Genomic DNA, 24991 nt, shown 5'->3' on the forward strand with positions numbered 1-24991 from the left:
AGGCTTTCTAACTATGGTTCTAAATCCAGCAACAGTAGTGACATGATAAATTACACCACACAAAAGTAATGCCTTCCAAGTAGCAAAAATACACCACCAACAAAGTCATAAGACAACTCAGGAAAATATATCTGCAACGCACAACCAGGCACCAGTGGCTTATACTTGTAATCTTAGATACTCAAGAGGCTGAGATTTGAGGATAGAAATTTGAAGCCAGCCAGGGCAGACAAATCCAAGAGCCTTTTATCTCCAAGTAATTATCAAAAAAAGCTGTAAGTAGAAGCCAGCAGCTGGTGGTTCACACCTGAAATCCTAGCTTCTTAGGAGGCTGAGATGTGAGGATCCCGGTTCAGCCCACGGGCGCAGGGAAGCTAGTGAGACTCTTATCTCCAATTAACAATCAACAAACCTGAAGTGGAGCTTAGAGTGGTAGGTAGAGTACTAGCCTTGAGCAAAAGAGTTCAGGGGCCCGCAACCAGGGTCTGAGTTCAAGACCCACAACAACAACAAAAATAGCTGAAAGCAAAGGCACGGTTCAAGAGATAGAGTACCAGCCTTAAGCAAAAAAAAAAAGAGAAAGAAAGAAAAAGAAAAAAGAAAAGCCTTGACTCAAGTGGCAGAGTGCTAGCCTTGAGCTGAAGAGCTGAGGGACAGCGCCCAGGCCCAGAGTTCAGGCACCACGACCAGACCCTCCCCCTCCCCCCCCAAAAAAAAACCCAGAAAAGCCTTGAATCAAACCCCTGTAGCAGTGTGCGTGCGTGCGTGCGTGTGTGTGTGTGTGTGTGTGTGTGTGTTTACTCATAACACAAAGAACAAATGTTCTTATAAGTCAATGAAACAACAGAAAATGGTTAAAGGATTTGGAAGATGGCTAATTGGGAACCCTGTATCTTTTGGACTTAGAAAAGGATGATGCTCAATTTTACCCCACTATGAGATAAATGCAAACCAAAATACACTGAGATGTCATTTTTCACCTATCAGATTAGGAAAATAAACAAAGGTCCAAATGGGTGAAGAGTGTGGGAAAGCTCCTCTCTTTATGGCTAGTGGAGGACTCCTGAGGATAGCACCAAAATGCAAGTCATAAACATCCTTTATCTCAGCAATTCTACCCTAAAAAGTGATCCCCATCACTTACAAAATGGTGTGTGTATGGATGCTTGTTCACTGAAGCACGATTTGTAACAGAAAAAGAATGAAAGTAGCCTAGATATCTCTAATATGTGGTCCACACAGTTCAGTAATCACACAGTATAGAATAGCAAAAAAGCTGGGTGTGGAGGTACATGCTTGTGATCTCAGCACTGGGAGGCAGAAGCAGGAGGATCTTGAGTTCAAGTATAGCCTCAAACAGTGAGATCTTGTCTCAAAAAGTAATAAAAAAAATAGAAGCCCTCAAGTACTGAGAAATCAAGCTCTGTACACGAATATTAAGCATAAAAAGGAGCAGGCAGACCAGAGTACCCAGTGTGGGGTACTGGAAAGAAGGGGCAGATCATGTAGGTGTTCAATGGTATTTCATATAAAAGGATTCACAAAAACTATAACTGGCACATGTCCTGAGGTTGGGCAGGAGAGGTAACAAGTAGCTGAGTAGGAAGGAAAGTGACTGATGATTGATTAATTGAATTTTTTTGTGTGAGAGCTGAGGCTTGGGTAGTATTCCGAGCTGCTTTTTTGTTTTGTTTTGTTTTTGTTTTGCTGAAGATCACTGCTCTACCATTTGAACCACGCCTTCATTCCTAGCTTCTTCCTTCTTTCTGTAGCTAATTGGAGGTAAGAGTCTCACAGACTTTCCTGCCCAGTTTTAATTGCTTTCCTCAGATCTCAGTCTTCGGAGTAGCTACAGGCATGAGCCACCAGAGACCAGCTAGGAAGGGCTTTTTTTTTTTTCAAACCACTTAAAATATTTTCTTATCTACATAAATATATCTATCTGAAAGATTGTGTGTGTGTGTGTGTGTGTGTGTGTGCATGCTAGTCCTGATATTTGAACTCAGGGCCTAGACACTATCCCTGAGCTTTTTTTGCTCAAAGCTAGTGTTCCACCACTAACCGAGCCATAGCTCCAATCCTGGCTCTTTGATGCTTAATTGGAGATAAGAGTCTCACAGAACTTTCCTGCTGGGTTGGCTTCAAATCTCCATCCTCAGATCTCAGCCTCCTGAGTAGCTAGGATTAGACATGACCCACCAGTGCCTGGCTTATCTAAAAGAATTTTTTTAATGCTCTGATGGCTACTGCAGTCTCCTGACTCAGTTGTAAGTTGCCTGCTACCCATCATGGTCCTTCTTTCCCCTAGGCCAGGTGCCTTGGGATTCCTGGGCATCAGGGGTCACTGCCCCAGCCCAGGTTACTCCCAGCTACTTGTGCCCTGTGTTCCCACCCTACACGAAGGATCAGATCCCAAGGTAGTTTCCACTGTGGACAGAGCACATGCAAAGATGGATGGGTGATACTCTGGGAACTGAGAGTGCAGCTTTTGTCTCTTCTCTCTCTGACCTTAGTTCCCTCTTTGATGGCTCAAGTCACAGAAGTGACAATCCTCCAGGAAGCCATCCCTGAGCTTCTTTGGGGCTAGACTTCAACAGGCCGAAGGTTAGAAATGAGTCCTTTGTCAATCCTGCCCCTCTCTGGGCACTGTCTACACATGGAGGAACACAGATCAGCTGACCTAGAAGTAAGTAGTGGGGAACTCTACAGCTGGTAAAGATCTGCCAGAGAAAATGTGGCAAAGCCCCAAGCTCTCAGGGTCCCCTCCTCTACATAGCCTCTGAGCTTTTTGCCTATGGACAGCTACCTGGGGAACATCCAAAGCCTTCCTTGGGGACCTTGGCTCATACTCCCAACAATGATAACACTATAAGACACTGTCAGTGACTTCTTCCCTCCATACCTGCCACCTTTCCTCAGCCAGGCTCAGCCACTCTCTGCCTCTTCCAACTTGCTTCATAGCTTCTCACTCATCCCTTATGACTTGTGGTCCACCCACAGCTGCCATCACCGTTAACCCCATCTCACAGGTATGTATACTGAAAGTGGAGGGGTTAAGTATCTACACAGTTGAAGACAAGGAACAGGATTTGAACCAAAGCCACCTGGTCTGTTCTTACCATTACATCAACCCAGCTGGGTACATGATCAAGTCCAAGCTCTTAAGCTGACACTAGATGCCCTTAGTGACCCGGCCTTTGCTGACACACCAGAGTCAAATTAATACCTAGGTGTATCACTCTCTGTTGAGCCCAGTAGTATCCTGGCTACAGAAGTTCGGCCTGTCACACTCAATCCTCTAGGCCTTTTGTATCCTCCCTATTTTTATGTTTTGTTTTACTTTATTTTATTTTGTTGATTTTGCAATGCTGGAGATTAACCTAAGGGCCTTGCACATTTAAAGCAAGTACTTTATCATTTAGCTATAGCCTCTGCCGTCATTCCTATGTTTTTAAAGAAGCAAGGGCCTGACACACAGTCAGGCTAGTAGGTACCCAAGGCCTGAGGGCTGTGTACTTTCAAGTCCCAAGGCTCAGACTTTCTCCTGCTAATCTGTTTGCTCACTCTCAATTCTGAGGAAGTCTTTCCTGATTCCGACATTAACCACCTCACCATAGAGGAGCTAGGGGAATTTAACTCATGGGCCAGTCAGGGTGACCAAGCTGTGCTAAAGCAGGACACACAGCTGGCTGGGTCCTAACCATCCTCAAAGGCCTTATCTTTCCAAGTGGTAGTAGTGGGCAGACAAGGTCTACAACCACTCAGATAGGCTATCCTTCTGATCAAAGGACCAAGACCTGCTCCAGAGCCCCGGGGAAGGCATCACCTGCTCTTAGAAGCCCCATGGATAAGTGCAGTGCTCAATCAGCCTGATTGCTCTGGAACCAGGTCCTACAGGTTCCCCTGTCCTGGCTAACCCCTTGGTCAGAACTTCCCTTTGTCTCCAAAAGGCATTTTCCAACTGTGCCTGTTGGAGACAGAGGAAAGTCTTGACCAAGGGAAGCCCTGGATGTGGTCAGACCCTACCTCACTTATATCAATGGTCTGTCTCAGTTCTGTGTCAAGATTCTATTAAAGAAAGGGTTCTTTATTTGTGACAGGCCTGGGGTTTGAACCCAGGGCCTGGGTGTTGTCTCTGAGCTTTTAGTGCTCAAGTCTAGCACTCTATACCACTTGAGCCACTGTGGTTCCACTTCTGGCTTTTGGTGATTTTTTGGGGGGTGGGTGGGGGTCGTGGGGCTTGAACTCCAGGTCTGGGCGCTGTCCCTCAGCTCTTCAGCTCAAGGCTAGCGCTCTACCACTTGAGCCACAGTACCACTTCCTTTTTCTGCTTATACGGTGCTGAGGAATCGAACCCAGGGCCTCATGCATGCAAGGTAAGCACTCTACCACTGAGCCACTGTCTCAGCCCCTTTTTGCTGATTATTTGAACATAAGAGTCTCATGGGCTTTCCTGCCTGGTCTGACTCTGAATCTTGATTCTCAAATCTCAGCCTTCTAAGAAGTCAGGATTATAGGCATAAGCGACTGGCAACAGGCTTCCATTATTTTTGAAAGCTTAGAAATTACTGCACTGTGTGTTGGGGGTGGGTATGTGGGGGGTTATGTAGTTGTGGAGATGGGAGGGAAGGGATGGTAGGGGAAAAACAAAGGAGGAGAAAACAATGCTTGATAAGAAATGTACTCATTACCTAGCTCATGTGATTGTAACCCCTCTGTACAGTATTTTCACAATAAAAAAACTTATTTTTTAAAAAAAGAAATTACTGCTCTAAGGAAGTGGTGCTGTGGCTCAAGTGGTAGAGCACTAGCCTTGAGCACAGAGAGGCTCAGGGACAAAGCCCAGGCCCTGAGTTCAATTCCCAGCCCTGGCAAGGAAAGAAAGAAAGACAGAAAGACAGAAAGAAAGAGGGAAAGAGAGAAAGAGAAAGAAAGAAAGAAAGAAAGGGAGAGAAGGGAGGGAAGGGAGGAAGGAAGAAAAAAATAAAATTCTGGGGATGGGAAAGTGGCTCAGTGGTAGAGTGCTTGCCTTGCATGCATGAGGCCCTGGATTTGATTCCTCAGCACTACGTAAGCAGAAAAAGCTGGAAATAGTGCTATGGCTCAAGTGGTAGAGCTCTAGCCTTGAGCTGAAGAGCTGAGGGACAGCGCCCAGACCCAGAGTTCAGGTCCTACGACCAACCAAAAAAAAAAAAAAAAATTACTGCTCTGGGATAAAGGCCCAGCCATTAAGACTTCTCAGGATCGACCCACCAATTCAAAGCCAGGAGCTTTTCTAGCATCCATATACACCAGGACTTCTATGTCCCCAGGCCTCTGCCTTCACAGCTCTCTCTCCTTGAAGGACCCAGACTTCCCTTAGCCAGTCAAGACCTGGCTGGTCCTCAAGGGTCCAGTTGCTACCTCAAGTCGGTCTCTCCTGCCCTGTCCTGCTTTGGTCTCCTGTGACCTTGGTTCTTATATGGATTTCCTGGAGCTGGATCTCCCCCACTGCTCTTTTTGAGACAAGGTCTCAGCCCAGACTGGCCTTAAATATGAGACTCCTGCTCTATCATCTACATCTGGCTTTGGGATCCTCTTCTTGCTCATCCTCTGTTCCCATGCTATACATCTACAGAAGCCCACAAATGACAACAGAACTGAATTTTATAGGTTCCCCTGACCCACCACCTAAAACTAATCCCAGAGTTGATTACCTAGGACTAATGAGAAATGTTAAGAATAGCTGTGTAGATAGCACTCAGTCCGTCCACCAGAGATAAAGAGCATGGGTCCTGTCAAACCCCTAGGCTTACTCCATAAGAATGAAGTCCTGTGGCTGGACAGGAAGTGGCTCAAGGCACTCCCCCTAGGCGCTGGCTCTGGAATCCACTACCAAACTTAGTCCCTTAGAAGGCACTCAGGGGACTTCCTCACAGGGTCAAATTGCTCTGTTCACATCCCCCAGAGGAATGATACCTGCTAAATGTTCAGTGACAAGATTGCTCCTGTCTACTCTAAAGCCTACGCCAGGGAATGTCTAAGTGGTACCAGGCTAGGTCCTCATATCTAATACCTGCAGAGATGTCTTTGTGGATACAGAAATCTACTGAGGATTGTAAAGGGCACTGTATGGGGGACAAGAGAGGAGAGGAAGGGGTGTATGTATGCATGTATGCCTATTCTTTGTGTATCTCTGGCTTTGCCAATTGGGTAGGGTCTACTGTCAGCTTACCCCCTCAGTGTGGGAATGGTTGGTTTCATGTGTCCACTCTCCCACCTGTGCATTCTGCTGAAACTTCTCTCTGCACCTCCAGCCTCAGCACAGGGCCCAGCACTGTGCCTTCCCCAGCATCCACAGCACAGGCCTGATGAGTGAGGGGAAGGGTAACAATACTGCTTGAACCCAAGAGTTAAACTTGAGACAGAGCTAGGGGCCCAGAGGGAGACGGAACAGGAGGCCGGGGTGGGGGAGTCTGCCTGGGCTGGCTGTGGGTCTGGGCCTCTCTGGGCGCTTTGTCCAAATATGGAAGGTTTTTTTGTCTCCATTTGACTCACACCGGCCATGGCCCAAGAGATCTGCTTTCCAGATACTGCAGGCAAGGCTGCGCCAGCCAGCACCACAGGGCCCGCCCCACCCCCCATCTCATTACCTTCCCAACCTACCGTGCCAGAGTAATCTCTACCAGCAGGGAGCCTGGCCTCACCTTAGCTGAGCTCCAGCACTAACAGAAGTGTTCTTGGGCCCTTAAATAAGGCAAGAAGCAATCATTCCTGCTTTTGGAGGCCTGTCACCTCTTATTCCCCAAGAGCCATAGGTGCAGATGTAGCAAGACAATGTGCTACTTCCTGAAACTACCATGAACTGGGGATTGTCATGGCTCCTCTTTTGCCCACAGTGGCTGTGGTACCCACTCAGGCAATCCCAAGAGCCAGGAACCCAAGCTGGAACCAAGTTGTGAGGCTGAAATCCATTCAGCTCTGTCAGTTTTTCAGCTCCCTTCACCTGTACAAGCTAGCAGTGGTGCTGTGCTCAGGTTCCTGTCTGTCATGCAGGACAGAGGTACTGTGAGGACTAGAAGAGTTCATCAATGAAAACTGCAGACCAGGCTGAGACTATGGCTCGGTGGTAGAGTTTAACATGCATGAGGCCCTGAGTTGGATCCCTAGCCCTAGTGTGTCAGAGAAGTACTCAGACCTGTGCCCCCCTCCCCCACCAGCCACCTCCACCCCAGGAAATCCTAATTAGCTTTATTGCCATTCCCTATAACAATCTATATCTTAACCCCAGCCACAATCAGGAACTGGAGGCATATTTAACATTCCCCACCAGTTTCTTTCTTGTTCTCTGCATTACACAACATTTACTCCCTACCCTCCTCCCCCCCCCCCCCCCCAGCCTTGGGAGTGAGGTCAACCTGGGTTCAAATATCACCTCTCTCGTGGGCTATGAGACCTGGGCCAGACACCTTACCATCTCCAGGTAGGTGTATGGTCCTCATTCTGCCCCAATCAGTACTCAATTGAGACAAGATCCTTTGCTCATGCTTCCACCTATCTTGTCCCCAGGGCAGATCCAATACAGGGTTGGTGTAGGTGTAGTGGGAGCTGAGTTTTCCTTTACTAGGGTAGCACCAGAGCAGGGCTCCATTCACCAGCTCTTGCCTCTCCACCTTGTTTATTTAATAAATGTGTACTGAAGTTCCACAGTGTGCCAGGAACAGGCACAGGTGGAGCTACCCGACCAGAACCAAGCACTGGGTCACAGGGTGACCTGGGGGCTCCTCCAGCCCACATCTCCATATCCTTGAGCTTTTGAAGTGCATACCCTACAAAGCAGGGATGCAATATTTGTGTCTCAAGACCAGGGCGAATTCTGCCACCTGGACTGGAAAGCTGAGGGGACACAATGTTCTACAGGGCTCTCTTTGGAATGTCTATTCCCTTAGGGATGAAGGCAGGACAAAAAGGATGGCAGAGGGAAGGAAAGAAGAAAGCAAGGAGCTACTAGGTGCAAAAGGCTTGATGTGAGTGAGGAGATATAACAGGCAGCCAGGAAGCCAGAGCAGGCCCAGGCCTAGGTGATGAGGCAGGGCAGCAGAGGATTAGCTAGATCCAGCCACCTCCGCCTCCTCTGCCTCCTCCAGTCTTGGGGCCAGGCCCTGAGCTATTTTTAGCTGGGGCTGAATTTAGCCATTCCCTCGGAAATTCCTCACCCACCCCAGGCAACACCCCCGCTGGCCTTGGGAAGAAGCCTGGAAGTGGCTAGTTCAGGCTGGAGGGGAGAGAAGGAACACAGGACTTACAGGGAAAACTGAGGGTCACATCAGACCCCAAATCAGAATGATTCCCCTCTCGTTCAGTTCTTATTGTGCTATTCTCTAAGAGGGCCTCTGAGGTCCCAGGCCCCCCCACTATAGCCACTGGTGGTGGTGATGGTGGTATCTTCAGAATAAGGAGTTCTTAGCTCCCACCTCCAGCTCCACAGTGGGCACTACAAGCTCATGGATCTGCTGGCCTGCCTACCACTCACTCACTCCCACCCCATCCCCAGCTCCATAGGAGTATTCTGGGGCTCCAATAAGCTGTGACTGCAGCTTCACAGATGGGGAAACCAAGGCAGAGCAAATTGTCCTGATTCAAAGCCCCAAAAGGCGCAACACAGCCTGAGCCTTCCTTCTTCCACAGCTCCTTTCATGGCGCCTCCCCTCGAAGGGCCAACTGGAAGTGTGACTTGGGGCTTGGCTGTTCCCCAAGGATACAACCAGCAGCTGTGATTGAAGTTAGACAGGGGGATCTCATGGAGCTCAGAGCTCCTCATCCTATCAGAAGGCAGAGGAAAATTCTGCCTAGGGGCAGATGCATGAATTGTTCCTCATTGCCATATTCTCTGACTCAAATAAGAAGGAGGGTCCCACTCCACCCACCCAGTTCTGACAGGGCTCCTGAGCCTACATTGAAACCTCAGACTTTACCTCCACATTCTCTCCCTGGTCAGTCTTGGTCAGTCTCTTTATCACTTGCTCTCCTAGGGTCAGGTTTGTTACCTCCCTATTCCCCTTTACTCTGACCATCAGTCACTAGAGGAAGCCATTTTAATGCATAACTGATACTGCTCCCTTTCAGATCCTAAACCTCATGGCTCCCATTGCCTAGGCCATGAGACGCAGCCTTCAGGCTGTCTTCAGGACATACAGCATGTCTGTGTGCTCTGCTCAGAGACCTCCCTGTCCCCTTGGCCTCTGACATACTCAGGGGCTTCTCTTTCATTCCCTGGCTCAGACCAATTCCCTCCAATGCGGGGTGAACTCTGCTACCACTGCTCAAGAACTCTCAGCGGCCCTTTACTCAGGAGTCCAAGTATGAGGCTGGAGCAATGGTTAGGGGAATGGGGAAGACTTCTGGGCCTAGTCCACTGTTGTGGAGCCTTGGTAAGACCCTTCCACATCTTAATACAGGTGTGAGGAGTGGTTAGAACACACGGCTTGTATCTGAAGGTCTTTCCAGGAGGACCTCCCTTTCTAGGACATTCAAGGTCCTGATTCTTTCTTCTCCTTCCTTTTCTTAGTCTGCCAAGAGATTTGATGTCTTACCACCAGGCCCACCGGAGGGAGACCAGGAGAGGCAGGGGGGTGTGGTGAGAAACTAACAGCAAGACTTCAATGACACAGGAAGCCAAGAAAGATGGAGTTGGCTAGACTTTTTACGAAGGGGAGAGTCCTTCCCATCCATCCACCCCTTCCCTTCCCTTCCACATCTGCTTCTTAACCTCCAGTGCCCTGTCCTGGGAAAGGATTGACTGTTTGTCCAGGGGTGGGAGAGTGGGGTCCCAGCAATCCCAGGAGGCCCGGCTGTGGGGCTGGCTGGCAGCCAGGAGGGCGGCCTCTTTCCCTCCTGCTCTGCAGTGCTGTGAGGAGCAAGGCCTGCTCACCCCTGGGAACCAATAAACAGGAAACAGACACCAACCTTGCACTTGCTCCTTGGGCTGGCCCTTCATCACAGCCCCCCACGGTTCTCCCACTGGTCCAAGACCTGACTCTCCTCTTCTCAACCTCAGAATCTTAGGACAAATGGCATCAAGACCAAGATGTAACAAGCTCAGATTCACAAACAAAATCAAGTTGAGTGCTATACTCTTGGGAAAGAAACCTGAATTCCTCATGTTGAACCTGTGGAGCTCTAAACTCTGAGAGTGCCAATCTTAAGAGCACACACTAAGTAGCTACATTTATGAGTCTCAGTAACCTAGGATTATCATCCTAGGATGAGAATCTGCCTGCATTACCTCCCAAGTTTTTAGCATCCCTATTTTACATTGCAGGAAACTGAGAGTCAGAGCTGAGGTCCAAGGACTCAATTAAATACCACCAAGCGGTGGAGTCAGAGAGGTACACAGACTTTCAGACTCCCTGCCACCTGGGGGCTCTGGGCCCTACCTACTAGGATCTGGGACTTTGACAAGACAGGGCTTTGACTCTGCCTCCCAAACTTCCACATCATGCCAGATGAGTCTTGGATAAGGTTGGTGGTAACAGAAGTAGAGGGAAAGCTAGAGACCAGTGGGCCAATGGTCCTCCCTGTAGTCCTTCCTATCCCCTACTCTCCACTTCCAAAGGCCCAGGCTGCTGAGCTATTGGTCCTACATAGGTGGATCAGAACCCCGGCTTGCTCTGCCCTGCTGTCTAGAACTTAGTTTTCAGCTTTATGGCTGAAGCTCTATGTCTTTATGGTAGTCTATCATTCATAAGAGAACTTTCTTGAGCACTTACTATTGGTCAAGCCATCTTGACATGATTTCATTTAAACCTAGCAATAATCCTCCATGGAGTGAGGGGATACTATTCCCATTGTATAGACACTGTAAGTGTCTATGCTTACATCATCTCCTTGGAAGCCTCTGGCTTCTCAGGCATGAGGGAACCTAACAGTTCACCAGCACCAGCCCCAATATGGTGCTCCCAGAGCATGAGGATGGGAGAGTTCCTTTCATCTCCCTCTCGGGTTCCAGCTCCTTACTTGGCAAGGATGGACTAGCAAAGGCATAACTTTTTTTTTCTTTTTTTTGTGTTGGTATTAGAGCTTGAACTCAGGGCCTGGGCACTGTCCCTTAGCTCTTTCACTCAAGACTTATACTCTACCACTTGAGGCACTTGAGGCTTTTTGCTGGTTAAGAGATAAGAGTCTCATGGATGTTCCTGCCTGGGCTGGCTTTTGAACTTTAATCCTCAGATCTCAGCCTCCAGAGTAGCTAGGATTATAGGCATGAGCCACTGGTGCCTGGCAAGACATGACTTCTGCCTCTGCCAAGGCCCCTGTGTTCTCTGCTTGTCCTGGTTCTGAGTTCCTAACTGCCATTCTTGGGAACTGCTTCACCCCGATGTCTAGTTTACAAACCTCAGGCCATCTGCCTCTGGAAGCCAGGCCCATTCTCAAGGGATTCACTGGCACTTATGTCCCTCCAGCATGAGGCCTGGACTTAACCTCCCTCTGGACTACACCCACCTCAGAGGCAAGCAGGGAGGGTGTCTTTCCCTGTGAATCCCCATTGGCCATCCAGGGGTGTAAAGGTCAACTGCTACATAAATGGATGAGTTCATAGACAAGATAGCCCCAGGACTAGTACCTACAAGGACTTCTGGATTTCGTAAGCTAAAAGACTGGCCCTTGTGTGGTAGGCAAAATAGCAGTCCCCTAAATCTCCACAACTTGTGAATATATTTTCTTACAAGGCAAAAGAGGCTTCACACATGTCATCATTAGGATTCTGGATTATCTAGTGGGCCCAGTGTAATCAGAAGAGTACTTAAGAAGCATTGATGGCTCAAGTCTATAAATCTAGCTTAGCTACTCAGAGTCTGTGATCTGGAGGATGAAGGTTCAAAGCCAGCCTGAGCAGGAAAGCTCTTATACATAGCCTCTAAAATAACCAGCAAAATGTTGAAAGGAAGAATGGCTCAACTGGTAGAATATTAGTTGAGCAAGAGCACAGGCCCTGAGTAAAAGCTGATGAGGGGGAGAAAAGAAAGAGAGGCAGGAGAATGACAATGAGAGAAATATGAAGATACTCTGCTGATGGCTTTGAGAAGGAAGGAAGGAAGGGTCCGTGGACAAAGCTCTGTTGGCAGCCACTCGAAGCTGGAAAGACAAAGGAAGTGACTTTCCACTAACTTCCAGAAGGAACCCAGGCCTGTCAGCACCTGGCTTTTAGCCCTGTGAAACTCATTTTAGACTCTGACCTCAGGAACTGTAAAATAAGCAATCAGTGTTGTTTTAAGCCAATGAAGTACAATAATTTGTCATCACGGCAATAGGAAACTAATACACCACTCCTCTGCAACCTCTGGAGTCAGTTCATGTCCTACTCACCTCGGGTGCCTCCTGCATCCCCTCTCACCTCTCCCTACCCAGGGAGGCTTTTAGGGCCTCAAACCCATCCAGAAATAAACCAGGGAGAGTTTTGATGTCCCGTGTGCAATAGCAACACTATTTCTGGAATCAGGCCTCAGAGTAGGCAGCAGAGCTTCCCACTAGTATAGGGAAAGACCCTGAGAAGAATGGGAAGCAACAGCAAGAGTTAGGAGGGGCGTAGTCCTGGGGTGGTGTTTCTCCAAGCCATGCTCTTCAGTGGCCTAAGGCCTGGCATGCCAGCACTTCCTGTGTGTAAGAGCAGGACACCTGCTTTAACTCAGAAGCCCAGGGAGGAGGCCTGATGCTGCCTACAAGCCTGGAACACCTGTGGCTCTGACAGGGGAAAGAGGGATGCCTCACAGCAGATGAGGGGAAGGGACTGATGCGATACCTCCTACAGGGAGATGATGAGACCAGGCTGGATCTCACATCTCCTGATTCCCAGCAGAGACCTTCATGAGCTCCAGCAGGCCATCCCTAGTGAACCACAGCTGCTAGAGTGTGCTCCAACAGCCTGGTCAGGGCCCCAGGCCCATGCCTATCATGGACTGGTGCTCACTCACTGCTTAAATCCCAGCAGCTTGGCATTTCCCTTCTGTCTCTGTCTACTCTGGCATGCCTCAGAAGCCCTGGGAGCTGAGAAGTGGAGAGGGAAGAGGGTCTTAGGGATCAACTCCCACAGTGGAACCTCAGCTCCAATAGGCTCATGCTTCCCAGGAGACCTGGGGCCCCCATTTCATGGCCTGCCAGTAAGGCGCCAGGCTGCCTGGGCACATTTCCCAATAAGTGAGCCAGGGCTACAAGCCTTTCTGGGAAGCATGGGCTCCCTTTCCCCCGCCCTACCATTGCCATCCCTGCCAACTCTACTTAGTGAGGGCTCTGTGGGGCCAGTGTATGGCTGGGGGGTCAGGACTACCTAGGGCCAGATTACCCGTGAGTCAGAGAGCCTTGGGAAAACCTCTGTGGCTCTGGGCCTGGTCCTTTACCCACATATCAGAGACAGGCAATGCCTACTAGGCAGGAATCAAATGGACAGACAGGGCTGCTCTGGGTGGCAGAGCTCCTGGTCCCAGCAGATACACATGATGGACTGAATAGGTGCAAAGTAACTTAAGGTAAAACACGGAATATGGCACGGTCACCTGCTTCAGTGGGGTCCTACGGTGGCTCTGCTGTCTTAGCCTTTGAGCCAAGCTGATGTAAGTCTACAGGGGTGGCCAGGGCAGCCCACAGTCCCAGCCACTCTGGGGGGCTTGTCATTTTCCCTGCCTATCACTCTAAGCAACGCCTCCCCCACTGGCTAGCCATGGGAGCTGAAGTAGGCGTCTCTTCACTTGAGTGCTATGAATCTGGCCACTTCAAACATCTGCACCAAAGCAAAAACCTGCAACCCAATACCTACCTCTGCCCTGTTCCTGGCTACCATCATCACTTGCCCAGATTGCTCTGACTGACTTCATTGCTTTCACTCCAGGCCCTGTAGTCTACCCCACACAACACCCAGAGCAGACACAGGTCAGCTCAGGTCCTATTCAGGAGCTGCTCACAGTGCCTGTTCCCTCACTTCAAGTAGATTCAAATCCTCCTTTTGGCTCTCAGATCTTCCTCACTCTGGCCTATAGCCTCCCTTGCTTCTCAGACCACTGGTTCCCTACTAGCCTACTCCATCCACACTGCCCTTACGTCTGTTTCTCAAACACTACAGGGCCTCTACAACTGCTGTTCCTCTCTGTCCACAATGCTTTTTTCCCAGACAGCCACCTGACTTCCTCCAGGCCCCTGCTCAGGTATCACCTCCTCCCATAGGCCTTTCCAGACTCTTGATGCAAAACAGCATCCAACCCTGTCATTCTCAACTCCTCTACCCTGCTTTCTTTTTCTCCCCTACCCTTTCTGCTCCAGACAGGTGACCTCACTAGTCTGAAAGCTCTTTAAGGGCAAGCTTCTGGGTTTTTAGCTGCTGTCTCCTCACATGCCTGATGTTTAGGCACTCAGTATTTGTTCAAACACTGAAGAATACATTATCTTAGCAGGAGTCACCCACTTCTGAAACAAACTCTTACTGCATACAACCTGCTGCCATCTTTCCCACTCCTAGCCTCTGCTCATGCTGTGCCTCGTGCCCATCTCTTCCAGTTTTCTTTCTTTTTTGTTTCTTTACTTTTCTTTTTCTGTATGTGTACTGACACTAGGGGAACTCAGGATTTGGGGTCTATCCCTTAGTTTTTTTGTTCAAGGCTGATGTTCCACTATTTGAGCCACAGTTCCACTTATGGCTTTTTTGTGATTAGTTGGAGATAAAAGTCTCACAGACTTTTTTGCTCAGGCTGACTTTGAACTGTGCTCCTCCAATCTCAGTCTCTAGAGTAGCTAACATTACAGGTAGGAGCCTCTGGTACCTGGCTTCACTTGCAGTTTTGAAGGTCAAGATCAAGCAGAGCTTCCTCCCAGAGGCCTCCTCTGCAGCCCCCCACCCCCAACATCTGAAGCCTGGTCCAGACTGCTTCTAGATTTCTAAGCTCCTGGGTGTTATCTCAACTCCCAGGCAGCCCGAGGGTGTCTCCACCCCACTGCCACAGCTTGTGTAGCTGGAAAGATCACAGATGGGAGGAAAGCAAGCAGGAGGGGCAAGTGCCTATACTGGGAGAGAAGGCTGGGGACAGGATTAGCAGCAGTCTCCCAGACCCAGCTGGTCCCGGAAATGTAGGGGCTGGAAAATGTCACACTCAACTCTAGTCCATCCTCCAACCTTTCATTCCTGGACTGCACTCCCTGTAGCAGCCCTGGGCCCTTGGGAAGGAGTGGGCAGGGGGTGGTGGAGACAGAGAATAAACAGAGGAAAGGGACAGCCCTTCTGTCTGTCCTCCTCCCTCCCACCCTCCTCCTGCTGGGTGACAAGACATTTAATTATAGATATTTGGTACCACTCAGAATTCCAAATGTCCTAATTGCTTCATCCCCTCCCCCCAGAACCCTTTTACACACACGCGTGCGCGCGCGCGCGCACACACACACACACACACACACACACACCACAGCAAAGAGCCAGGGAGAAGTAGAAAGAGAACTTCACCCCCGCAGGTTCCCTGCCAAAGGGATGCCAGAGACAAAGAGACAAAGGTGGCTGAAAGAGTGGCAGTCCAGCCCCTCCCAAGGCTAGGCAAGCTGGGGCTGTGGTGGTGGGGCTGCTGGGGGTAGAGGGAGGAATAAAGCCAGGTCTCTATTGCTTAGGCCTAGTTCTGCCTGGCCTTGCTGTGCAACCAGAAACCTAATATTCTACCTCTCAGGTTCTCAAAGTTCTTCCCACCCCAGCCCAGGCCCTGATAAATTAAATAACCAGCCACTATGAACGTGTTCAGGGAAAATGCAGGAGATGCCCCCAATTGTTCCTATACCTAATGTCTCCTTCTCAGATGGCAAGCCAATCTGAGAAGCCAAGATGGCTTAAACCCTTCACATCAAGACACTGACATATTAAGAGACTGACATGCTAGGATTTAGGGTGGCTTCAACAGTCTGAGAGTCGATGCTGGCACACTAAGGTTGCCTTGCACACAACAGGCACTTACTAAATAAATGTAAGCTGTTAGCATTGCCATTCCAAAGATGCTTAAGTTGCGTGAATTCACCCTTCTATGATTCTGAGAAAAGTCATTTCCTGTTTCTAGAATGCAAAAGTTACAGGTGCCAACTGGCTATTAGGTACCCGAGGGCATAAGTGGACTTCAAGACTCTGTTCTGGTTGTTTTTTTTTTTTGGGGGGGAGGGGGGAGGTCTGGTCGTGGGTCCTGAACTCTGGGCCTGGGCGCTGTCCCTCAGCTCTTCAGCTCAAGGCTAGCGCTCTACCACTTGAGCCACAGAGCCACTTCCGGCTTTTTTCTTTTTGCTTATGTGGTGCTGAGGAATCGAACCCAGGGCCTCAGGCATGCAAGGCAAGCGCTCTACCACTGAGCCACCTTCCCAGCCCCAAGACTCTGTTTTGTAAGGCCAGGGAAGGAGAGCCTTGGCAGGAAAGGCCAGCCAGGCTTACAGTGAACCTTGGTGGAAGAAACACCATGGGTGCAAGAGGCAGGGTAGGGGAGCCTAGACAGCACATTCCGAAACAGGTATTCTAGCCTACATGACCTAGTACCTTGGAGCTGCTCCTCATTCCTGTGTCCTCCAATCCCACAGAGAGGGTAGCCTGACTCTCTCCCCTCCACTCTCCAGCCTCACTTCTGAGCCCTCCCCTTTCCAAGCCTCCCCTACAGAGCCTTAAAAACCAGTCCAATGTACAGATGAGAAAAACTAAGGCCTAAAGATGACCCTATCCAGGACCAAAGTGAGTCAGAAGCTAAGCAGGGCCTGGTATCTCCCAGCTAACAATGGACTCTGGGTTGGAAGAGAGCCAGGTGTGAGAGACTCCCCATAGCTCAAGGTTAAGTCCAGGATTTCCTCCGACCCCACCTCCCAGGCTCTCACCTGTCAGCTCCTGGCTGGGTGCACACTGGCTTCTACACCATAAGCAAAGTGTCATAGCTCCTCTTGTCCCTTTTTATTCTGTCCCTCACCACACCATCTCCACTCACACTGCAGAGATCCTGACTGAAGCCCTAAGCCTAAGACAAGAGAACACTGTCAGCCCGATGGAGGCCAGGGAGAGGGGGTGGACAACTGCTCCCCATCTTTCTGAAGCCAGAAGGAAGGAGCATCAGGAAGGATTCAGGCTAGCAGATGGAAGAACTTGCAGACTTTATGAGGGGGTGTGAAATGAAAGGACAGTGAATGTCTTGGGAGCCGCCACCACCACTGTGCCTGTGCTCAGACCTCAGTAGAGGAGGGGCAGGGAGGAAGCCTGGCTTCAGTTCAGTCACCCAGCAGCAGCTGGGGCAGCTGAGCCTGTTGTTTTTCTCTCTTGCCTCCTTGAAAGGGAAGACCATCATACCAGTACCCACCTGCCAAACAGAGACCTTATCTCCACTTTACAGAAGGGGAAAGTGAGGCATAGAACAGGGATGTGACAGGATCTGGGCCATGCTCCAACCCTGCTCTTTTAATTACACACTCACCAGTTTCTTTCCCCTAAAGGCTGAGAGGGAGTGTCAGGCTAGGTCTGGAAAAGTGGGAGGACTGAAGTGGGCAGAGGCCTGGAAGTTAGAAAAAGCCTCATTCAGGGCAAGGAGAAGCCTGTGTATGGTCAAGCTGTCCTGTCACATGTGCTACAGCCCCCAGAAGGTGGAGAGGTGGCAGAGAAGGGGAAGGGAAGGGAGCAGGAACCAGTTTTGCAAAACTTCCCCCTCCTCCATGGTCTCAATGCCTTCTGCCTCACCAGGCTCCCCAAATACTGTTTCACCTCTCATCCCAACCCTTCCCCCACCCTTACAGACACACAGCCACCAGGGCTCCCAGAAAAGAGCAGAACAAGGGAAAGAAAGCTCAGAAGGGACTCCTGCTCTGCCATCCCCTCCCCCATCTTCCAAAGACAGAGCTGGCCCTGGGGTTTCAGGCTCATCTAACAGGCTCACAGAAGGTCCAAAAATCCTTCTGTTCCTACTCTCTTGCCTTCGGACTCTCCAGGCAGTCTCCCAGAGGAACAGCAGAGCTAGAACTGGGAAAGGTGGGGGCTTGGGGGAGCAGGGGTAGAGTCGAAGAGAGAGAAGGAGAGAAACAAAGAGAAAGGGACTTAGAGGGGCCCCAGAGAGCCCTGGGAACTGGAATGACCAAATTAGTCCAGGGTTTAGGGTTTCCTGGCTTCTCCTAGTCAGGAACACGGTGGGAATGAAGGCTAAAATAACCCCAGGCTACCCCTGAGCTCAGCCCTGAAACCAAGAGCCTTGAATCTTGCTTACAACTCCAATCTCCCTTCAAACTCCCATGCCAGGGAATCGACTGCCTGGAACTGAACTTAACCCACAGCCCAAATTCTAGGAATGGCTGAAGCCAGAGGTGGAAGTGAGGGACCTTGGGGAGTATGAAACCTCCCTGCCTGGGGTCCAGCAAGGAGGTAGGGGGAGGGGTGGTATCTGACAGTAACCTGGAAGGGGATGGGGTAAGAAGCACATGTAAGTAAGCATGCAGGTTAATGGACAGGGCCTTAACCCTGACCCACACAGGCATTCCAGCCCGTGGGGACCAGTTCAGCCTCAGCAGATACCTCCCTGCCTCCACTCTTTGCTGACAGTCCCCAGCTAGACTTTCCTCTGCTTGGAGAGGGGAAGCTCTGGTGAAACTCAGGCCCTTACAAGGCTCCAACCCACACCTAGTCTTCCCCAAGCCATGAGAAAGATAGGTTGTTACAGACAAGATGGGGCTAAGGTGACAGCCCTGAGCTCCTCTGTAATTTCTATAAAGTAAGGCCTTGTATCACCCCAAATCTCCTAGGCCTACAAACTGACTTACAATCTGGCCCACCACAGGAAAGACACACAAGGAAAGGCAAACACATGTCAACTGTGGGCCCCTGAGCCCAAACATCCAACACAGGTTGGGCAGCAAGCCTGTGAAAGGAGGTCTGAAAACTGTACTAGGTGCCATCATTCTCATTCCTCCTGTGTATTTACAACTAAGAATCCCACGATAGTCTCCAAAACCAGTCCCTGAGAAACAACCAGAAGAAGCCCTACAAATATTGGTCATCACGCCCAGAATACCTTGGAGCAAATAGGAACCTTTGCCACCCACAGAGACCTGATATCTCTTCAGGGCGAGAATAGACAAGAGTCCTGTGTCATTAACGCTCTTCCAACCCCTGGGCACTTAAGAGAACCAGCTAAGCACCCTTAGCCCTGGGCACCTACTCAACTGTGTACATGAAAAAAGTCTCCTGCCAACTCAGTTCCCCAAACCCTCCTGTGACCCCCACCCCTACCCCAGGACTCACCACCTGTGGCTTGCTGCAGCACTTGCTAGCTGGGACAGGCTCTTCTGGAGCTCGAGCTGCCTCTGGAGGCTTGACCTCAACAGGGGGCGGTGCAGCAGGAGTCAAGCAGGGCAGGTCCACAGGCCCTGGTGTAGGGACCTCACCAGTGCGGAGGGTCAGCATGTATTGCTTGGTGACATCCTCTAGAGATGGTGCCTGCAACGTGGGGTGAGCTCGAGGAGGGAAGCCCACAGGCTCTGGCACAGCCACAGGGGGTCCAACAGAAGTTGGAGGCTCAGGCACCACAATAGGTATGAAGGTGGCAGGCACACTGGCATGTCGAACATGTTTGGAGGAGGACCGGGTTCTAGCCAGACTATCAGTCTGCTCCTGACTGCCCTGACCTCTCCGAAGCTCCTGGTGACTGCTCCGGGCTGGGCGCTTCTTGGAGCCTCGGCGGATAAGCCGAGGGGACAGAACGTTTGCCAGCTTGGGATCAAGGTGGAAATCATGTTGGGCAGTGGAAGAGGCAGGTGGGGCCTCAGGAAGAACTCTCTCAGACTGTGCCCGACCCCTGGAAGGACTAAGGTTTTCTGACTCTGCCCGCTGCTCTGCAAGGATTGGTTCACTGCTGGAAGGTGGCAGCATGGGCTCAACTTCTCGGATGGGTTCCCCTCCAGGACCTTCAAATCCAGGCCCAATCAATTCGCCTCGGCGACTTGGGTCACTTAGAGATTTCTTCTTGGGAGCCTTGCCAGCAACCCTGTCTTCCCCCACACGTCCCAAAGCACAAGGTTCCTGAACAATACTCTGGATGACCTCCTGGTAGCCCTTGCTCTCTTCACTGCCCACAGACCAGTCACTGTGGCCACTGGTCAAACCCTCATCCACAGCTGGGGTGGCTGGAAGCCCTGTCTTGGAGCTCAGTGAGCCCAGAAGGTTGCTGTCCACCGAGAACCCAGATGGCTCCTCAGAGGTAGCAGCCCGGTGACGCTGTGGAATCGGGTCACTCAGAGATCTGTAGGCCTCACTGGTCTCCCCATTGCTTAGTTCAGTCCCACCAGGACCTGCAGGTGGCACTTTGCGTCTCCTTCGGAGGGCACCTGGTGTGGGAGGAGTTTCAGGGGACACCAGGGACCACCCACTCAGACTATCCTCTGTCCCAGGGCCATGATGATTTGTCTGGGCTGAGGATGAAGAAAGAGGTCGCCATACCCCTGAGGGAGCCAGGCCACAGAAGGCTGCACCAAGAGGCTCTGGGTCTGCTCCAATGCCCTCATCTGTCAAGTTGGACTCAGGGCCTGAGAGCTCCTCTTGGGACCGCTGCCCTCGGGTTATGTCTCCTGACCAGTCAGGGCTTCTAGGAGGGACATCACTTCCATCATCCTGCTGAGCACCCATGCGCTGGATCTTCTCAAACACCTGACGAGCCTCCTGCACATATTGATCCTGGACCACCAGTGGCAGGGGATCATCCTCTGCCTCAGGACCTGTCAGGAGCAGCTCAGAGGAGCTGGGCTTCAGGGCACTGGTGCGGGTTAGTCGTCGGATCACGGGTTTCTCAGAGCAGGTAAAAGACTTTGCTCTCCGAAGGGTAGCAGTTAATTCCTTGAGTGTGGGGCGGATGCCAGGTGATGCTGGGGCTTGGGAGGGCATGGGGTCAAGTTGCTCCACTGGGCTACCTGCCGATGACAAGTCTCTGCCTTCTAGGGGACTGCTCCCCAGGCCACCACTGGGCTTCCGGACCCTCAGTTCTGAAAGGTCTGAGCGAAGGAAACTGAGCAGTGTCAGGGTCTCTGAGGCAATATCTGGATTGGAAAGAGACTTGCGCTGCCTGCTCTTGTCCAGCTCCAAGCCTCCATCTCTCAATGACCTGGTGGCGCCCACCTGTCCCTTGGTGCGGGTCCGAGACTGAGGCCGTAGAAGGAGCCCTTCCCCGGCCCCAAAACTAGGGGAACGGTAAATGCCCCAGCCCCCAGAACCCCGGCTAGACCACAGGTCGTCGTCTTTGAGAGTCTCAGTGCTAGAGTAGCGGCTACTACCCCGGGAACCCGCGGGGCTCGTCAGGTAAGCGGGAAAGCTCACCTTGGCCACACGGAAAGCTCCTCCCACAGTTTCGGACATAGGCCGCAAGCCCTCCTGGGGACCTGAGACGCAGGGCTGCGGACCAGTATCCCATTCTCGGGGTCCCTCTTCCATAGGAGCTCTTGGTGATGTTGGAGGTTCAGGGCTCCTGACTTCCCTAGCTGAGTCCACGCTGCCCAGATTTAACCCATCACTGTCAGGCCTGCCGTCCTGATCCAATAGGGAGCTTCCAGGCCTAAGCCCCGGCCTCCCCCTCCAGCGGTGGCCGCCCTCACCGTCTCGGTCCTCGTCACTGCCCGAGGAGTGGCCGCGGTGGTAGGCCGGACTCTGCGCCCCAGGCTGAGGCGGCGGGCCCTCCTCTTCCTCCTCGCTGGAGCTGGCAGCCCGGCTGCGGCTGACAGGATAGGAGGAGGCAATGGAGGAGGAGGAGGAGCAGGAGGCCCGGGCCCCGGCCTGCGGTTGGGAGAAGCTATGCCAAGAATGTAAACCATCCGCCGGACGCTGCGCCCGCTCCTGCTGCTGCCGCCGCCTCCCCTCGATCCCCGGTCCGGACAGCGGCCGCGCCGAACGCAGGCCGGCCAAGGGGAAGCACGTCCGAGGAGGGGGCGTCGGTGGCTGCCGGGGATCTCGAGCGAGGGGCTCCCACGCGGCACCATCCGGGCTGGGTGCCCCCGGGGCCTCCGCGTCCACACTGGGCCGCCTGGAGCCAGGGCCGCCGAAGAGCTTGCGCATCTCGGTGACGCTCGGCCAGGCCCCACGAGCAGCGCCTTCGGCAGCTTCTTCCGCGGCCCCGGGGGAGGCACTCCCGTCCCGGGCCCCAGAGGGGTCGTCGTCCAAACGCGGCGCGTCGAAGCGCCGGGAGAGCTGGCGCACGGAGGGCGAGAGGCTGCGGAGCGGGCGCGGCTGCGCGGGGGCGGCCCGGGGCCCCGACGCCAGCTTGGACACGCGCCGGGAGGGCTGGCCCGGGACTGCCGTGGCCGGCCGGCACGAGGCCCGGCGCTGCAACCCAGGGGTGTCCGTGTCCTCCTCTCTCGGCCCGGATCCGCCGCTCCAGCGCTCCAGCAGTTTGAACGAGACGCTGCGATAAAGTGGGGGCCGGGGCGGCCCGTCCGCCATGGTGGTGGCCCTCACTCCGGGGGGGCTGGCCTCGGGAAGCCGCGGCCAACCCCCCCTCCACCCCCGCTCCGAAGGAGCGCAGTGGCTGCGGTCCGAAGGCCTGGGTCTTGCACCCGCAGCGCGTGCGCGCGGGGTTTGGAGAGGAGGACGCCGAGACTCGAGCCGAGGTTTAGCTGTCGCGGATCAAGTTTCTGCAGCCATCGGGGGCAGCGGCTCCATCCCGGCGGCTTCTCTCGCCTCAGTAGCGACCTCCAGGGCCAGCCCTGGTCTCCACCCGAAGGGCCTGGGGCATCGCGGCCCGGCGTGTGTGTATGTGTGGAGGGAGTGGGGGGGGGCGGTTGAATCCCAGAGCCCTGCTCCTCGGCTCTGCACCCGTCCTCCCGCGGCCGGCCTGCCTCTCCCAGCGCTCCCACTCCAGCTCCCGCTCCCTCCCCGGCGCTGCGAGCTCTTCGCTCCCTTTTGTTGCAAATAAACTTTGTGGCTGAGGAAAGGGGGTGGAGGGCGGGGCCTCGCGCCCAAAAGAGGGGGTGGGCTCCGGGAGCGCGCGAGGCTGGGAACGCAGTGGGGGGTGGGAGGGGGAGGGAATCAGGGAGGAGCCCGAAGGAGAAATGAGATGCTTGAACACTTCCAGACGGCCACGACCCTCGGAAGTCCCCCGGGAGCTCAGTCGGGCTAGCTGCCCCTTAGAAACTGGCTGAGACACACGCTAGCTCCGAGCGCGGTCAGCTCCGCAAACGGGAGCGTACCCATCGGGGTTCAAGACTCTGTGGCCCGAGGGGCTCCAACATGGCAACCTCAGCCCCGTAAACTCTGGTACACACCGGTCCTCAGGTACACGCAGAAACTCTCCAGCGGAGGGAAAGGGGCGGGACCCCAGCGCGGGGGGTGGCGGGGCCGCAGTGGGCGGGGCCGCAGTGGGCGGGGCAGCCCGGTCCGAGCGCTCGCAGCTTCTGGCCACACCCCTTTGCTCCGCCCTCTACGGCGCTGTGCGCTGCGCCCCGCCCCGCCCCTCAAAGCCTTTCAGACGCCCACCGGCCCCACCTCCCTAGAGGTCGGTCCGGCTTTGATGGTCTCTTTACCCACCCGCGCAGCTCTAGAAGCCTCTCCCCTCCGGACCATGCCCCTCCCATACACTTTCCCAGATGCTACGCCCCCCCACCTGCTTCTCCGCCCCCACCGCCTTTCCCTCCCCTCTTCCTAATGCTCCGCCTTCTTGCCCCCGCCTTGTGTTCCGGGGTACGTGGCTCTTACGCCCTCTACTGGCCAGATCTCCCTAAGCTTCAGAGCCCTGGACAAAGCCTCAACCATTCCCCCCCCCCCACCCGCCCCCCATGTCAAGAGTTTAGAAGGCTTTATTTGCAGTCGTTTCCTTGTCCCCTTTGTGTTTCAAATCTTCCCAAAATACACTGTCCCTCACGCACAAAAGGACCGGAACAACTTTGGCTTCTCATGGTCAAACATACTCTCACCTGCGGCTTCTTCACCCTCCCGGGCGGGAAAGCTGCCTCTCCACCCTCACTTACCTTTCTTTCATACTTACCTGGGGGCTGGACTTCTTCATCTAAACGAAGGACATTTTATGGAGTGTCTCTGCTGTATGGGTAATGCTAGATTGATTTTATTTAATCTTCAAACCACCCTGGGAGATATAGATTATCAGAGAGGCAACTTTACTGCCAAAGCCAGGGAACAACTGGCAGCTACTGCTGTAATTCAGACTCGGATTTCAGGGCCTTCAAATGCCATGTTCCTCCAGACAGCCTTTCCCAGCCTCAGATCCTGCTAAAACAACAACAAAACAAAGAAAGAAAGAAAAAGGCCCTGGTGGCTCACACCTGTAATTCTGGCTACTTAGGAGCCTAAGATCTGAGGTTCGAAGTTTGAAGCCAGCCCAGGCAGGAAAGTCCATGAGACTCTTATCTCCAGTGAACCACCAGAAAAAAAACAGAAGTGGTGCTGTGGCTCAAAGTGGTAGAGTGCCAGCCTTGAATGAAGAAGATCAGGGATAGTGCCCAGGCCCTGAGTTCAAGCCCCACAACTCACAAAAAGAAAGAGGTTCTCTCTCCTTGAGACCCCAGCAACCACCCTCTTTTCTTGCCAGAGTGCAACCTCCCTGGCAATAGAAAACAGCCTGCACTGCTCCCTACCCACTCAGCCCTGCATCCGCCTCCTTTAGAACCTTCTGTGGTTCTCAAACAGTAGCACTCACACTGTGCTAGGTCAGCCTTACCCAGCCAACTCCACTGCCACCCCAGTCATAGCCAAAGGGTTAGCAGGGCTAGCAGAACTAGGCTGGGAGGCTCCATATGGATGATAGAGTCAGGGTGAGGGTAGAGTAGGACAGTAGACACTTAGGGATCATCTGACTGTGGAATGAGGGAGGGAAAATCCCACCAATACTCCAGGCCCTGCTTGCTGCCCACATAGGAGAGCAGTGTCTTCTCTCCTCTCCTCTCCGGTCCTCTCCTACACTCTGGGCAGTACCTTGTTGTGAGAAATCTCTTTAGGCCAAAGGTCCTTGCCCTGAGTTGAGACATGTTCTAGTGAGGCCCTCATTCAATCATG

The 24991-nt window shown here is 52.6% G+C and overlaps 1 protein-coding gene across 1 annotated transcript in view; it reads right to left on the reverse strand.

Annotated features, from left to right (window-relative positions):
- Arhgef17 (Rho guanine nucleotide exchange factor 17) overlaps positions 1-22871 on the reverse strand; it is a 63700-nt gene extending 40829 nt beyond the window's left edge. Inside the window, exon 1 of the mRNA XM_042689040.1 lies at positions 19247-22871. Within this exon, the coding sequence (XP_042544974.1) occupies positions 19247-22426 (3180 nt within the window). The 5' untranslated portion in view covers positions 22427-22871. The remainder of the gene's footprint in view (positions 1-19246) is intronic.
- Between the last annotated feature and the right edge of the window lie 2120 nt (positions 22872-24991).

The sequence above is a fragment of the Dipodomys spectabilis genome, unplaced genomic scaffold (genome assembly GCF_019054845.1).
Source record: "Dipodomys spectabilis isolate Male_0828 unplaced genomic scaffold, ASM1905484v1 ptg000003l, whole genome shotgun sequence".
Lineage (NCBI taxonomy): Eukaryota > Metazoa > Chordata > Mammalia > Rodentia > Heteromyidae > Dipodomys > Dipodomys spectabilis.